Source organism: Lissotriton helveticus, chromosome 3_1 (genome assembly GCF_964261635.1).
Source record: "Lissotriton helveticus chromosome 3_1, aLisHel1.1, whole genome shotgun sequence".
In the NCBI taxonomy this organism is placed as follows: Eukaryota; Metazoa; Chordata; class Amphibia; order Caudata; family Salamandridae; genus Lissotriton; species Lissotriton helveticus.
The window spans coordinates 754,395,147-754,412,418 of NC_136061.1; the positions used below are offsets into that span (position 1 = coordinate 754,395,147).

The following is a 17,272-nucleotide window of genomic DNA, read 5'->3' on the forward strand; positions in this document are numbered from 1 at the left end:
TTGAATGTTTCAACAACATCAATGTCGAGACAGCCTTTGTGGACTTAGAGTCTGCAACTTTCAGTGTATTTTTATCATTTTGCTGCTGCTCCTTTTTTACATCTCTCACCACACTCCCTACGGCCTCCAGGTTTTTGATGTAGATTTCCTTGTTGTCAGACTCTCTTCCTTTAGACCTCTCAGCTTCCCAGACGTTCGCCTCTTCTTCCTCGCTGGAAAGACCCAGGTTCTGTGTCCCCTAAGTGTCGGCCAAGGCGCAGTATGCCAGATACTGTTTGAGCATCGCTTTCGGCGCCTTCAGGAAACAGTCTTCACAGGCTTCGAAGTTTTCAACGCTTTGGTCCTTCTGAGTAGAGGCATGTACAAAAGGCCCTCTTTTTCACATGGTCACTCACACTTTATGCCTGGAATTTGATGCGATTTTGACAGGCAGTGCACTAGACCAGGTCCGCAGTGCCAGATTTCTTTCCTAAAACTGTGCAACTGTACCCCAATTGGCAATATCTTTAGCACCCTCTGTACGTCCATAGTAAATGGTACCCCTGGTACTTGGGGCCCGAGGTACTGAAGAGGGTCCCTAAGGACTACAGCACAGTGTGCCACCCTAAGGGACCCCTCACCCAAGTCATGCAGACTTCCATTTCAGGCTGCGTGTCTTGGTGCAGACAAAAGTGAAAACACGACATGGCACACAGCCGGTGTGCCATGCCTCCAGACACTGCAAGCAGAATAGGTAAGTCACCCCTACAGCAGGACTTACAGCCCTAGGCAGAGTGCACTATACTACATGTGTGGGCTTGCCTGCATAAGCAGGTATGCCCATGTGCTGGCCAGTTTCATTCCTGCCAGTGCAAGTGAGCAGGGAAGCAATTTTAAAACATATGCTGGACATTGGTAAAAAAAGAGCTCCCCAGCTACATAATGGCTTTACTGAAACCAGGGATGTTTGGAATCAAACATCTCACATTAATAAACCCACGCTGATTCTAATGTTGGATTTATTAATACATACACCCTGGGTGAACCTTAGAAGTGCCCCCTGAAACCCTACCAACTACTGGTGGGCTTACTGACTCGTATTAGCTAACCTGCCACCCCAGACGAGTTTCTTACCCCCAAGGGTGAGGGCATTTGCTCTCAGTAGGTCAGGAACAAAGCCTGCTCGGGCAGAGGGTGTTTACACCCCCTCCTATAGGATGACCTGCAAATTAGCATTCCAAGGCAGGGAGCTTCAAAGAGCCCACCGCCTTTGGTATGCTAATCTGGCTTCCCTCACAAGGGAGGATGCCGACCCACTCTGTCCAGGGCCCCTTTGGCACATGGACAGGTGGGAATATTAGTAGTCAGAGGGGCATGTTCACCCTCAGGGTGGTTCCATTCTTAAGGCGGGCTACCCGATGTGGACACAAAATTTAGAAGTCTGCCATCTTTGTGATGGCATAATTAGGAACTCTGGAATAGGGTAATGACCCACTTCCCACAGGAAGTGGTCATATCGGGGGCATATTGACCACAGGGGTAAGTAGCACATTGGCTACTACCCTACACTCCCCCAAAACCCCTAAATCTAGAAGTTAGGGGAGCCCCTAGCACCAGGAAATAAGATCCTGCCACCCTGAAAGATGGAGGATATGAAGAGTCGCAAAAACAGAAGACCTGCAACCGACTTTGGGCAATGCAGACGGCCTGTCTGATGTCCTCAACAAATGCACAAAAGACCGCTTGTCCTGCTGCTGCTGTGTTTCCAAACGCGTGGGAGAACTGGCAGCACTTCACCCACAAACCAGAAGCTCCCATGGAGCAGCAGAGCTGCTTCCCTGTATCCTGCAGCACCCAAAAAGACCCGAGTAGATTCCAAACCACCAAAAACCAGACACCGGAAAGCATGACTGCACCTGTGACACCTAGCCCGAGCTGAAGTGGGCCAAAGTGGTACCCCAACACTTCAGAGACAAAGCCCACCTTAGACTTGCCCACTGTGGACTCACCATCGTCGCCTGAAGCCTCTGTAGGCAGGCCCTCTCAACTGGGAGTATGCCCGGTGACGAAAACCCGATGCCCCAAAGTATCTCTGCGCCAGTCTTCCCTGGCCTGTGCAGAAGAGGACCAAAGGTGTCCCCACGTCCTAGAGCATTGTGAGGCCTGAGCCCCCCTGTTGGTTCAGCCAAACTAGCCTCCCAGTCTAAACCTGCAGCCTCTTTTCACGAAGACGATCCCCATAGACTAACATTGGGCACCTGATGCTGTATTGTACCAGTGTACCCGGCCGCCCCAGTGCCACCCAGTGTGACCTTGCGCCATACTCATCTTAAGTCCAGGAGATTGGTCTTGTAAGGCGCTGTACTCTACCTGTAAGCGGTCTTTATTTTTTCTCCTATAGGATAACATGACAGCCTCTCAAAAATTGCACTGAAAACTTAAAGAATTTCTATATTGAAACATACCTACCATTTTGTAAGAAAGTGGGTTTCTGTTTCAGTAACCCTCCCACTTTTTGCCAGATTTCTAATCCACTTTAACGGAGTGTGCCCTGTGCCTCTGACAATCAGGTTCCCAAGGCCTGTGTTCTTTTCCCTAAACTGTACCATTGTTACCACAATTGGCACAGCTCTGGCCTACCTGTAAGTCCCTTGTAAGGGGTACCTATGGTACCAAGGGCATGATAGTCAGAGAAAGGTCTCTGAAGGCTGCAGCATGGATTATGCCACCCTCAGAGTCCTCTCACCACAAACATGCATCACTGCTATTGCAGCCGGCGCGATTTGGTGCAGCTAATAGTGAAGAGTGGACAAGGCACACATCCCTGTGTGCCATGCCTACCCAGCCCTGCATAAGGCATAGCTAAGTCACCCTTAAGGCAGGGTGCACTATACCTCATGCAAGGTCATATCTGCATGAGCAGACAGGGCCCTTTAATATCGAAGGCCATTCTTAGATATTATAAGTGCACAGTAAAGCCATACCAAGTATATGGTCTAGAAACTGGTAATTAACCGCAGCTGCAATTCCGCCGCAGTACGGCGGTTCAGCGGAGTGGGCGGGGCAGCGTCGGCCAACGGACGTGCGCAGCACAACGAAGGTAGTGCGCGTGACGGACGTTGGCAGACAGAAGCACGCAAGGGGTTAAGAGTTTCCTAGCACCATAATGGCTTTATTAATTCTGGGATGTTTGGTATTAAACATCTCAGAATAATAAACCTACACTGATTCCAGTGTCAGATTTATTATTCCATGGTGTAGCCACCCCAGGTAAGGTGCCCATTGGACCTACCTGTTAATCCCCTAAAAAGCCTCCTAAATGTAGTATTTAGGTAGCTCTCCCTGATCTAGAAACTAGATATGCAACGACCTAAGAAGCAAGAGAAGACTGAAGACGACTGCCTTGGCCCCAGCCCTACCGGCCTGTCTACAGCTCCTGCGAAGTCTTGCAGCCAGCGACCTCTGAAAACCCTGGAAGGACTGCTGGCTTCCAAAAAGACTCCAATCTCCCGTGGACAGCAGAAGACCTGTCCAAGAAGAAACAAGCTACAAGGACCCCCGAATTCATGCAAATCCGCGCCTCTTGCCCAATTTGCACCAGACGCCCATGGCCAGAGTCCGAGTCGCTCACCTACAGTGAAGTCTACCCGGGGATACTCGCCTTGTGTCCAGCGTTGGCTGACCTAACCTCACCTCTCCTGCCCTCCACGACGGCACCTGCAATGTGAATCCAGAGGCTCTGGTAAGAAGACTCTGATTTCGAAAGGCACTCCTGCAGCCGATGTCCCTGTGCCTTGGTGAGCTGAACTGACAGTGCCCCTACTACTCCCCTGCATCTCTTTTTACTTCTGCTGTCGTTGGTCTTCCTCCTGCAAACTCCGGTTCCGCGCCTTCAGCTTCTTTGCCAAAAGTATAATCCCCATTGAAAAGCCACACCTTGCGTTGAAATCTGCACCCGCCCGCCCCTGTGCAGCTGATGGTGTATGCTTGGTGCTGCTTTGTGGCCGGTGCCTAACTTAACCCCAAAGCCCGGCCCCTGCAACCGATTTATCTGTAAGCAGTGTGGCTCCAGGCACCACTTTCTCCATTGAAAATCATTGGCCCAAAATCCGATTTTGACCTGTACACCCACCAGTCTGCCCCTGTGCCGATGGTGGTGCAGTGTTGGGACCTACCTGAACCTTTCTCACTGCTTACATGTGGTCCCGAAGACTGGAACTGTACACTGCATACTTACCTGATTAACCTTAAAACTGTTTCTCCCATAGGATAACATTGAACTATGCTGAAAGTTTTTAAGTGTTGTTTGTTCAAAGCGCAAATTACTTTTTAATTAAAAATTTACTAACCTCATTAAGAAGATCTTGATCTTAAAATAAAGTACAAAGTATAATTTAATAAAATTGGTCCGCATCTCCTTCCGAGTTGTGTGTTCATCATTGATCATTGCTGTGCAATAAATGTCTTACACTCTTCTGTGCTAGGCCTAAGGCTGCTCGCCGAGACTATCACCAATAGAGCACTTTGGGTTTTACATTGAGCCCGGTACACTTTTAGTGAACCCCTGGACCTAGTGGCAATATTATATACAGAGCCGGATTCTTACAGCATACTTAGGAATTCAGGTACAGGACTATGCCCATTTCCCACAGAAAGAGGTCAAACAGGGGGGGGGGGGGGGGTAGTGACCCCAAGGTCAGAAGTCCATTGGCTACTACCCTACACTCTCAAAATGCAGCTAGATTCAGTATTTAGGGGGGGGGGGGGGGGGGTTGTATGTTGGAACAACGAGTTCCTCAACAACCAAACCCTAAACCACGCGGTCCGTACTACCACCGAGTCTCAATAATGATTTTTTTTTACCACGCATTCTTTAACCACAATTTAAGGAATGCATGGTAAAAACCACCCCCTAAAATCTATCCCCAATCACTCCCACTCCCTAAAATCTACCCCCTACCCTCCCCACATCCTAAAAACTTACCCAAACTCCCCCAAACTCAATGCCTGGTAAAAACCACCCCCTAAAATCTATCCCAACCCCTTCCGTACCCTCCCCACTTCCACCTCCTAAAAACTTACACAAATCCCTCCAACCTCCTAATAACCAACACTAACTCCACCCACCCCATTAAAAACTGTCACTAACCCTCCAACTCCTAAAAACGAATACGAACCCCCTCCCTTTAAACTAACTCCATCCCTTACCACCCCTGAAAACTGTCCTGCACCCACCACCCCCTAAAAACGAATACAAACCCCCTCAAAACTAACTCCAACCCCTCCCAGACCCTAAAAACTAACACAAACTCCTCCCACCCCCTGAAAACGATCGCCAACCCCATAAAACTAATCCGAACTCCCCCACCCCCTAAAACTCATTCAAACCCCTCCCACCCCCTAAAAACGCTCACTAACCACAACCCCTAAAAACTAATACGAACCCCCACCACCCTCTTAAAACTAACTACTCATACCCCCGCCCCTTAAAATCTACCCCCTAAAAACTAACATACAACCCCCCTCCCCACCACCAAACTCCTTCTACCTCTCCTGACCCTCCGGCGCTCCTCGTGACTGCTCATCCCAAACACTAGAACATCTTAGCCTGAACCACGGGCTAAGTCGTTTGTGCAAGTCGTTGTTTCCCACTTAGGGTAGTCCCTGGCACCAGAGATGCAGATCCTGATGACCTAAGAAAACAGGGGACACCCAAGAGCCGCAAAAGCAAAGGGGGGAGAAGAAGTAGCTGACCTGGTACCAGCCCTACCGACCTGTCTGCATCCCTAATCCAAAACTGCACCAAAGTCGACTAATTCCAGAAACATGGGAGGTCTGCCTGCCTTCAATAAAGAACCAAGACCTTAAGTGGGACAACGGATAGGTTCCCTGAATCTTGCAGCATTCAAAAATAAGGGACAATGAGGCCTCTGGAACCCCAAAACCCAACAGCCTGAGCCGAAGTGGGCCAATCGTGCCCACAAGCTTCTCAAGCGGTTCAGAGCCTGATTTTATTGTGGCTTCACCCCTTGTGGACCCTCCGAAGTCACATGCAGCCTCTGCATGCAGGCCCCCTCTAAAACAACTGCTCCGGCAAGGAAAAACGGATGTCTAAGGACACCTCTGCACCCAGGTCCGTGGAGAAGAGAACCAAAGGAGTCCCTATGTCCCAGAGCATCGTGAGGCCTGAGCCCCCCGTTGGTTCAGTCGAACTGGCCTCCTAGCCATATCCTGCAGCCTCTTTTCGCAGCGACCGATCTCCATAAAATAACTTTAGGCTCCGGAAGCTATTTGGCACCCTGCACACGGCTGCACTGGTGGTGCACTTCTAGTGGTGCCTTGGACCTTGCCCTACCTCACCTTAACTTCTGGAGATTAGTCCCTTAAATCACTGTACTATACATATTTGCAGAACTTGTTCATCCTTCCATAGGGTAACATTGCAGAACTTAAAAATTGCACTCTGTCCACTTTTGAACTGAAAATAAGTCCTATTTAAAAACGTACTTACTATAACGATTATTCTCTGATGCCTAAACATATATGATAATTGCTATTTTAATAAATTGGTGTAGATCTCCTTCTTGAGTCGTGTGTGTCATTTATTGATCATTGTGTGTATTTGCAGATGTCTTGCACTGCTTTCAGTTAAGCCTAAGTCTGCTCGATTACACTACTCCTAATTGAGCACCATGGGATTGCTAGAGCAAGCCCCTGTCCACTTAAAGGGAATCCCTCGACTCTTTACACGGTATATCAGATTACTGATATATCACATAAAGAGCCAGGTTTCTACAAACCTCTTAAGGAGACTTTTTGCTTGTGTGACCTGTGACGAAGCATTGACTTGTCTAGTTTCTTTTCTCCAAACACAATCCTTCCACGTTGCTAGGAAACCCTTCCACTTCAAGATATTACCACTTTTGAATGGGGGTCAACATTGCTTCTTCCTAAGTCCTTCACTTTTTGACATTTATATTTGCCCCCTAGCAAATATAGAATCATTTGGATTCACCCTACATACATATGGAGATGATACCCAGCTTATTATTACACTTCACAAGTCAGGTAAGCGGGCCTCTCAGCTGAAAATCTGTCTCACATCTGTCACTGAATGGATGGGCCTTAACTACTTCAAAGTTAATGGTGATAAGAGCGACGTGATGATGGTGGAAAACCTAATATATGGTCCATCACCTAGTGGCTTGTCTCCCTGGTATCTATCCCACTTCCCAAGCCCAAAGTGAAAAACCTAGGAGTTGGGATGGATTAAACCTTACTTTCAGCCTGCTTCTTCTGTGGCGACTTCCTTCTTTGGCCCAGAAAACCGTAAGCCAGGTGAGGGTCACCTCTCGCCAAGACTACAGTAATATGCTCTATCTTGGGCATAGCATTTGCATTGTAAGTGGACCCTTCCACTACAAAATATGAGCTTCATTACTTATCCACTTTGTATGTGTGTTGTAGAATGTAGCACATATGCAAAGTATGAAATATTCGGAGAAATAAAACATTTCCCCATACTTATCCCTGCTTTGAGGAGGCTTGGGCCAGGCTCTGCACCAAACTCCCCACAAATGCCCAAACCTCAGTTTGGATATGCCTTGCATGCCCAACTCCCACTTGCTGTCAACCCTCGCTGCACATGTCCTTAGGCTGGTCGGCCCCAACACTCATTGTCTTATGTCTTCTTTTTTTTTTTAAACAAACGTTTTTGGAGTAGTGAAGTACTCCAGCAGGACCCAGAGCGTTTATAACCCATGGTAGTGCGGTGCCATGGTGCGGAAGCATTTGCAGCAGCTCCCGTAGGTGTACTGTGGTACCTCACGGGAGGGCTGTACTAAGTCCTGCAAGAGTACTGTTGCACTCATGGCTCAATTTGTTTTGTTTACAGAATGGGGAGTGGTACCCCAGACATGCAACTGAAATGTAATCAAATAATTTGAAATCAAAACGTTTAAACAAATTAGAGGGAATTGTTAAAAACTATTCTCGAAACTACCCCAATTTCTGCATCATTCTTTTTACAAAGAATCAGTTTCCTGCTCATCTTCCTACCTAACTTTGTTACATGGTTTAATGTGTCTAAATTGGTGGGTCGGCATTTTTTTTTATTCAACCAATTGACTGTACAAAGACCTGATGCATTTTCAAGGACATAGTTCACTTTCTAGGGCGATGTGTAGTTGCATTCTTTTATTAATGCAGAGCGCACTAAGTTTACGCGAGAACTATGAGCAGTATGTACATATTGTGCAAATTTTGCCCTCGCACAAAAATCACACATTTTTGCTTGTAATGTTTGAATTTTGACCAACTGTTCCTGCCAAAGGTCATACGATTAATCATCAAAATTCAAAACCTGGCACAAAAAGAAATGTTGCAAATGAGAAGTAAGTATCTTTACTCTACTCTGCGACAAATACATGCAGAGAATGCAATAGACAAACACTGGTCATGCAAAATAAAAGTGAGAAAGCACAATTACCAGAAAAATTAAGCAAACTAAAGGGAAACACTGAAAGAAGTTATACACAAGATTACACTTGCATAACTAAATTACGCACAGTCATTTCACAATATTGGAATATACTGTTTAAATACTCATGGAAAAACAAAAACTAATTATGTTAATGCATGTGACAAAAACATCTCTCATGGACAACGAAATCAAAGGTGGTTATTACCATCTGCACAGCACTGATGTACTGTTTCTGTTCAACATAAATATGTGCCAAGTTTAGCCAAACGTCACTGATATCTGCTGTTGCCTCTCTCACTTGGGCAAAAACATCTCGAGCCTCACGAACATATCCTTTATGTGCTAATACAGCTCCTGAAAGAGATGCCGCACACACAATTCAGTATTTATCACCATCATAATAGTGTGCTACAATATACGTGAAAGCTCAAACCTTCAAAATTGTGCTCACATTTCCAACATTCCCGCATACACACAACTCAGCTTTATTTAGATTTTAAAAGAAACATTTAATTTTTCACTTTGGTGTTTCATAAACATGGACAGTCAAGTCAGCATGGCAACAAGTAAATACAATTGAAGAAAATTCCTTGATGGTGAATGATATTTGGGCCTGGACTCTTGTGGTCTTGTGTCATGATTGTGATTTTATTATGAAGATGCTTCACTGTTCCCGACCTTTGGTTCAAAATCACAAAAATGTGACTTATTAACAAAAAAGACGGAATAAAATGAATAACTGCCATATTAGGTAACAGGTAAAGAAACATTTTGATTGAGGATGGTTGCGGTCAACCACTATAAAAGAGTAAAGTTCAAACTCTGCACCGTGTACAGTAGGCACTGGCGCTTCAGACTAGAAAATCTGTGTGTCTAGCAATCTCACCCACTCCTCCATCATCGAATATATGCAAACCATGGCGATCCATCCAATCCCCCGTATTTTTTCATACATGTGTGAGCAGCAACACCTGTATTAGGTTGTCTTTTACACCATCACACACTAATCCATACTAACGCACCGCGTATTAAAGTCTGGGATCATCTGGCTACTTCATAAGTGAGAGCTCTCGCTTCTGGTAATTATCAACCCAATGTTCCAAAGAAGATGAGTAATCTAGAAGCACAATCACTTCCTCATATTTCATAAGGAGTAATTCCAGCAGAGAGGAAGATAGATTTCATACAACTGGTTCATAATTCTTTTCCAGAAAGAATTCATCCAGGGATGCTGCCACAGTGTGTGTAGGAAAATTCCCTTCCCTCCACATCGCGGTTATGCAATTGAGCTTTATTTTTTGAAGTGGCTTAGTAAGTAGATGCATGCATAGTATTTTGGTTTGTTTCGTATGCATAGGGGCTTCGTCATAAACAGTAATCACCAGTGTTAAAGTTATTTACCTTTGGTAATATTTCTGGTGGAGACTATCTCCTTGGAGGTTCGTTGCCTGGATCTGGAAAATTATTTCCCTAATAACTGCTCTCCAGTGCATTCATTTAAAGCTTTGTCCACTCGCATGTTGGGAGTCAGTTCCTAGCATTTTCTCAGTGCAGAGAGGCGTGCAGAGAGAACATGAGAGCTTTACTTAAAGGGAAAACTGCAGCATACAATACATTTGCGTAAGGTACGGTTAGAGCGAAATAAATAACATCTAAAAGAAAATACGGTAGCCACCAGAAAGGTATTTACTGAACGAGAGTACCTTTTTCTTCTGTTTTCCCCACCTTATGAATGAGTCCCAAAGCAATACCCTCCAGGATGTGGCATGAGTGGTGCAAATTAACCAAGGTCATGTACCACAGCCCTGTGAAATTATCGGTCACTGTGAACCTCAGCTGTGTAAAGCACCACAAGTTGCCCTTTGGAAAATATTAGCCGTCGAAAGGCCTCTGGTGGCAGTAGTCGATGCAGCATCTCTCACTGAATAAGCACAGACACCAGCCAGAGGACCTTTCTTGACTTAAGCACGGCAAGTTCTTGATACACAAGGGAAACCAACTGGAGATAGTTTTTTTCTTTCTGCTCCAGCGAGGCTCAGAGAGAGCTTATTATCCACTCTGGCTTGTCTTGTGTGGGCGATATAATAAGGTACTTCTCACTTACCAGTCAAGTCTATGCAGTGGCATCTTTTCATCTTTCTGGTAGAGTGAGAAGAAAAAATGACTGACGGAAAAGTGATGTTCGGGCCTTTGCGGAAGGCAGGTACAACCTTTGATAAGAGCAGCTTATCATGATAGAAAATAGCAAAAGGTGGCCTGAACCAACCATTAACAGAATGTTCTGCTGATGCTTTAGCCAAGAACAGTGTTAGGACAGATGAAGACAGATGAAGAAACAATAATATCTAATTTTGTGCTTAAAACTACAAAAATAATCAGTTGCGGTCAGCAGTACTAACCAATGCATATATAAAATGTAACTGGCTCGTCAAGTGGCATGAATCTTGCAAACATCTGAGCAGTTGGTGCTCAGAAAAAGTGTGAACCAAATTGAACAACAAACCATTCCAGTGTAACCATCAAGGAAAACTAAATTACACTCTCATACAGTAACTCTTAAAGCATGGGATGTAGCCACCAAGTACTACCCTTGACGACCTTCCCATCCCCTTTCACCCGCATTTATTTGAATCCTGCTTTCCCCCCCGCAATGACAGAGGTTCCCTTTGACAGATGGAGGGAGGGCGGGTGTCTCATGCTGTCGGCTCTCTTCTCTCGAGGAGTACTGCGCCCCTTCACTGACTTCCCCGCTGCCTTCAAACTACCGCCCTCAGAAGAATTCCAGTATTTCCAGTGAAACACTGGGTACAGCACCCCCAAGTGCGGTACATCGCTACCAGAGACCTGCTCCCAATAGGGAGATCCGTCCATGCTGGTGGCACGACCAGGGGTTGCATTTCATTTCTCAACGCTCTCCTGCTCACGGGTGGGCCACCTCAGGTCCCATGACATAGAAGGTTTTGGGACGTTCTTCTGCCTTCCCCCCTCACAGAGAAACAATTGAGTTCACTCTATAAAGATATTACAAAATACTACCCGTCTATGTTTTTAAGGGAAGCCTATTACAAACTTGTGTTCAATTGGTATCTACATCTAAACTCCTCAGACAGATGGATATTGGCGGGGTGTGGGCTCTTGGGCGACTTCAGTCATGTATGGTGGGGCTGTACCTCCATCCAACCCTTCTGGAAGGAAATTCTCTCTCAGATCAAACAGATTCTGGGCTACCCCATCCCAGACCCCCCCAGAGCATTTTCTTTTGGGGGTGCGGGTCCCCTGCCTGAAGCATCAAACCCAGGGGGACCGCTCCATCATGTGGTTATGCCTGGGGGCGGCCAAAATGGCAGAGGCAGCAGCATGGAAGAAACCAGAGACCCTCTATCTCACCCAATGGCATGCCCTGGCCCTGGAACGCATGATGAGTATCACAGCGGACTCACAATATATGGAGTCCACTAGTGGGTTATCGGTCGGAAGGCTTGCCACTTTTTGCCTGTGGCCCTCGTCTCAGGGCTCTCCACCTCTTTCAAATATAACTGGCTTCATTGGGAGTCTTGGCGTTTGAGGCTGTCGGGCCCTCCCTCTCCCATGTCAGTTCCTCCCATCTTCCTGAGCCGGAGTCGTCAGGCCCTGCCAGCCGCTAGCGTTGGTTTTATGTCCGCTCTTTGCGCTCCTCAATCACTTCATGGTCATGTACAATAGATTCCGCTGGATTGTTTGTTTAATTTGTTTTACATTTTGTTTAGGTAGTTATCACTTGCTCGTAGCGCATGGGCAAATCCAGTAATGTGTAGAGTGTATAATATATATACACATTGTGACAATGGGATGTTTTTGCTTGGCAACACTAATAGATATGCCAAGAACTTGTGGAAAAACTGTGTATTATTTATAGATACCTGATAATATTGGCACATGTCAGAGCGCAGTCGAGCCTCAAATGTTGTTGTAACTTGTTAAAACCAATAAAAAGATCTTGACAACAAAAAAAATGAAAGTAATACACAAGTACTACCATGGGTTATTTAAATGTAATCAAGAAATAAATGTTAAACTGGGATTAAGACTTAAGAGTAAGTATCGGAGAGGTTAATCTACCATAGCATAATGCAGAGCAGCCTCGATAGGATATAAAAATGTGTGGCAATGGGAATTGGATTATCATCAACATTCAAAAGATTGTTTTTTATACACCAATGTAATGTTTTTCAAGTCTGTTCATATTCGGACTGTCCTGAACTGGAGAAAGGGGGAGCTGAAGAAAAGATTTATATTCACCTATGCCATTCGCAGCATATAGGTTCTTGGCATCATTTCGCAAGACTTGTTTATAGATGGCCAGTGCGCGATCCTGATGACGTTTTTCCTAACAAACAAATAAAAGAGATACATTTGAATTGCATATCTGATTTAGACTCACCATGCTGCTATTATAGGAGCACGCAGTATAAACAAATGGACAAGCCAATTAAATTCTCATCTAACTACTGATTTAATCAAACTTCATATGTAAACAGACAGTCCATACAACAGCAACTCTCATGAAAATAGCAATTTAAAGTTTAACCAAATACAAACAAAATAAATTAACTTAAGGTGAGATGGGAGGAGTATAACTGGAAACATTAGTAAGGGTATGTTGGAGGTATGAGTGAAGCTCTAGGCAGTAACTGTGTTTAACTATGGTAAGAACCTATTTGTCTGAAGTGATTTTCTGTGGCAGGGAATCCCCGATTCTGACTTCCAACATGTGTTGTGTAGTGGTGTAGGAACTGTATGGAATCAGAAATGTTTAGTGGTGGAGGCCCCCTTACCGGAACCTCCCTTGGCTTTCATCTATGGTTTCCCCTATGCCCGCGACTAGTGAACAAGTTACTTACCTTCGGTAACGATATATTTGTAAGAAACAGTAGTTAGTATTCGATTCCTTAAATTAGAATATCCCCAGGCGTCAGACTGGATCCGGAAATTTTTGCGTAGCAGTACCCTTGCGTGCGGTAGGTGTCGTCTGCGGCTCCGCGTCCGTCGTCGGCGCCGTGATGACGTCGTCGGAGTACTTTGACGCCGCCTCCGCGCTGACGTCAGTTCTTAGACACAGCTTTTCCGCGCCAGAAACGCAGAGCCATGTAAAAAACCAACACTGGTGCCATTGAAACTAGGGCCCTGAAAGGGGATGACCGTAACCCTAGATATCGGTTCGCAGAACGGGGAGGATGGTTGGGGCGGTAAGGAATCTAATACTAACTACTGTTTCTTACAGATATATCGTTACCGAAGGTAAGTAACTTGTTCATCTGAAAGAAACAGGTTAGTATTAGATTCCGTACCTTAGAATAGATACCCCAGCGATACAAACCCCGGTGGTGGGTCTGCGAACCAATAATCACACCAGAAAGTCCTGGAGGACGGAACGGCCAAAGAAGCCATCCCTCCGGACTTGGCTGTCCAGGCAGTAGTGTCTTGCAACGTGTGCAGCGATGCCCATGTAGCTGCTTGATGGATGTCCTGCAAGGGGACTCCCCGGCCTAGGGCAGTGGTAGCCGCCGTGGCCCAAGTGGAATGGGCCCTCAGCCCAACAGGAGGCTCCTTCTTTGCCAAGGAGTAACAAGCCTTGATACACAAGACAACCCACCGAGAGATGGTCCTCTTGTGCACCGCCCGTCCCTTCTTAGCACCCACGTAACCAACAAAGAGTTGGTCATCCACCCAGAACTGGCGTGTGCGATCTAGATAGAATGAAATCGCATGTTTTGGGTCCAGACGGTGGAGCCGCTCTTCCTCTTTTGAGGGATGCGGTGGGGAAAAGAAGGTGGGCAAGGTGATAGACTGCCCGATATGGAAGGCCGTGACAACCTTGGGCAGGAAAGAGGGTCTAGTCCGCAACACAACCTTGTCCGGATGAACAGAAAGGAAAGGGGGTTTGGATGAAAGAGCCTGGAGCTCACTCACTCTCCTGGCAGAGGTGATGGCAACCAGGAAAGCAGTTTTCAGAGTAAGAAGGCGGAGAGGACAGTTGTGAAGTGGCTCAAAGGGAGCGCACATTAGAAAGGTAAGGACAAGGTTCAAGTCCCACTGAGGCATCACAAACGGAACAGGAGGAATCATGTGTGTGATGCCCTTCAGAAAACGAGTTACAATAGGGGACTTGAACAAAGAAGGTTGATCGGGCAGCCTTAGAAAGGCTGAAAGGGCAGAAAGGTAGCCCTTGATAGTGCCCAGAGCAGAGCCCTGCTGGGCAAGAGAAAGAAGGAAGAGAAGAACCTCAGAAAGAGGGGCAGAGAGAGGATCCACAGCCTTTGCTGTGCACCATGCCACAAATCTGTTCCACCTGCAGGCGTATACCGACTTTGTGGAGGGATGCCTGGCTGCCAGAATAACATTACAGACTTCAGGAGGCAAGTCAAATGGCCTCAACTGTCGCCGCTCAATCTCCAAGCATGGAGGTGGAGACTGGACAGGTTCAGGTGGAGGACCGTCCCCTGCTGCTGCGACAGAAGGTCCTCCTGAAGAGGCAGACGAAAACGGGGGATCGACTGACATACTGAGTAGCTCGGGATACCAGTACCTTCGTGCCCAGTCCGGAGCCACAAGGATGACTTGGACCCAGTCGCGTTTGATCTTCTTCAGCACTCTGGGCAGAAGTGGTATAGGCGGAAAGGCGTACAACAGACCGCAACTCGACTCGCGACGAAAAGAGTCTCGGAGCAAGTGCCGCCTTGGAAATTCCAACGCGCAGAACTGATGACATTGCGCATTCTCTTCTGTGGCGAATAGATCTAACCAAGGCTCTCCCCACTGCAGAAAGAGACCTTGCGCCACGTCCGAGTTCAGAGGCCATTCGTGATCCATCATGCACCGGTGGCTGAGTTCGTCCGCCCTGGCGTTCAGTGAACCTGCCAGGTGTTGAACCACCAGGGTCACGCCCTGATGTCCCAGCCACTGCCAAAGGCGCAGAGCCTCTAGGCAGAGGGTCCACGACCCCACCCTGACCTGTTTGTTGCAGTACCACACTGAGGTGGTGTTGTCCGTGAACACCTGCACTACACTCCCCGGACAGAGGGGAGGAATGCCTTCAGTGCTAGATGAATCGCCCGCAGCTCCAAAAGGTTGATATGGAGCCGGGACTCCGCCGGAGACCAGGGGCCTCTGATCTCCGCCTCTCCCATGTGGCCTCCCCAGCCCTGGAGGGACGCGTCAGTCACAACCACGTGCTCCGGTTGGGGAAGGGAGAGGGATCTGCCGCTGACCCAATCGCGGTCCGTGAGCCCCCACTGCAGCTGTCTCGCAGTGCCCTCCGAGATCAGGACATGTTCGGACAGGTTGCCCTGATGCTGGGCCCACTGAAACTTCAGGTCCCACTACAGAGCCCGCATCCGCCACCGGGTGTGATGCACCAGAAGGATGCAGGTGGCCATCAGCCCCAGAAGCTGCAGCGTCAACCTGACCGAGACCCGGGATAAAGGCTGAATGAGTGGAATCAGAGCCTGAATATCCCGAACCCGCTGTTCGGGAGGGTAAACCCGAAATTGCGCCGAGTCGAGAACCGCTCCAATGAAGAGGAGCTTCTGAGAGGGGCACAGGTGTGACTTCAGCACATTGATGGAAAACCCCCGCTGGTGCAGGAGGTCTGCCGTTCTCTGGAGGTGGCAGACGACTGTCTGGGGCGAGCCCGCCTTCAACAACCAGTCGTCGAGGTAGGGGAAAACTGAAACCCCTAACCTGCGCAGATGAGCTGCGACCACCGCCATCATCTTCGTGAACACCCATGGGGCGCTGGTAAGGCCGAAGGGGAGCACGGTAAACTGAAAGTGCTCTTGGCCTACCGTGAACCGCAGGTAGCGCCGGTGGGCCGGGGATGTGGAAATAAGCATCCTGCAAGTCCAACGCTACCATCCAGTCTCCTGGGTCCAGGGCAGCTAAGACCTGAGCCAGTGTCAGCATTTTGAGCTTCTCCTTCCGGAGGAAGACGTTGACGTTCCGTAGATCCAAGATAGGGCGTAGGCCACCTTTGCCCGTCTTGGGTACCAAATAGTAGTGGGAGTAGCAACCACACCCTACTTCTGGCCCAGGAACGCGCTTGATGGCCCTCTTGGCCAAGAGGGCCGTAACTTCCTCCTGCAGAAGTCGCAAATGATCCCCCGATACTCGGTGGTATTGCGGTGGCATGGCTGGAGGGGTCGCCTCGAAGGGGAGGGAGTAGCCCCATCGGACGATTTGCAGCACCCACCTGTCTGATGTGACAGTGCGCCAGTGGAGGTGGTGATGGCGAACCCTGCCCCCCACTGGCGTCACATGGGCCTGAAAGCACGGACTAGGAGAGTTTTGAGGCGATGCTGCGGGGGAAGGTGTGGTTTCCACGGCCGCCACCGCGTTGGATGTTAGTCTGCGGTGCGTGGCTGGAAGCACATGTGGGGGCACCCCTTCCTTGGCCACGAAAGGAGCGAAAGGCACCCGTTTGCTGGCGCGGGGCCGAGAGGCCCAAGGACCTGGCCGTAGCCCTGGAGTCCTTAAAGTGCTCGAGCGCATGGTCTGCCTTGTCGCCAAAAAGGCGACGGCCATCAAACGGCATGTCCATGAGGGTATTCTGGACATCGGCCGAAAAGTTGGCGGACCTCAACCAGGCGTGGCGACGAATCGCCACCGTCGTTGCCATCGCTCTGCCCAGTGAGTCGGTGGTATCCAGCCACACCAGATGGAAAAACGTGCTGCATCTCGACCCTCCGCAAGGGCTTGGGCGAGTTTAGCCTTGACCGCCGCCGGGCATTGTGGCAGCACGACCGCGTCCCACAGGGAGTGGGTGTAGCGGCCCGA

At 48.1% G+C, this 17,272-nt stretch overlaps 1 protein-coding gene across 1 annotated transcript in view; it reads right to left on the reverse strand.

The window, feature by feature from the left end:
- Positions 1-17,272, reverse strand: part of CTR9 (CTR9 component of Paf1/RNA polymerase II complex) — a 263,261-nt gene that overhangs the window by 94,962 nt on the left and 151,027 nt on the right. Inside the window, exons 15-16 of the mRNA XM_078680945.1 lie at positions 12,740-12,827; positions 8,667-8,815 (exon numbers count right to left, since the gene is read on the reverse strand). Coding sequence (XP_078537071.1) covers positions 8,667-8,815; positions 12,740-12,827 — 237 coding nt within the window. The remainder of the gene's footprint in view (positions 1-8,666; positions 8,816-12,739; positions 12,828-17,272) is intronic.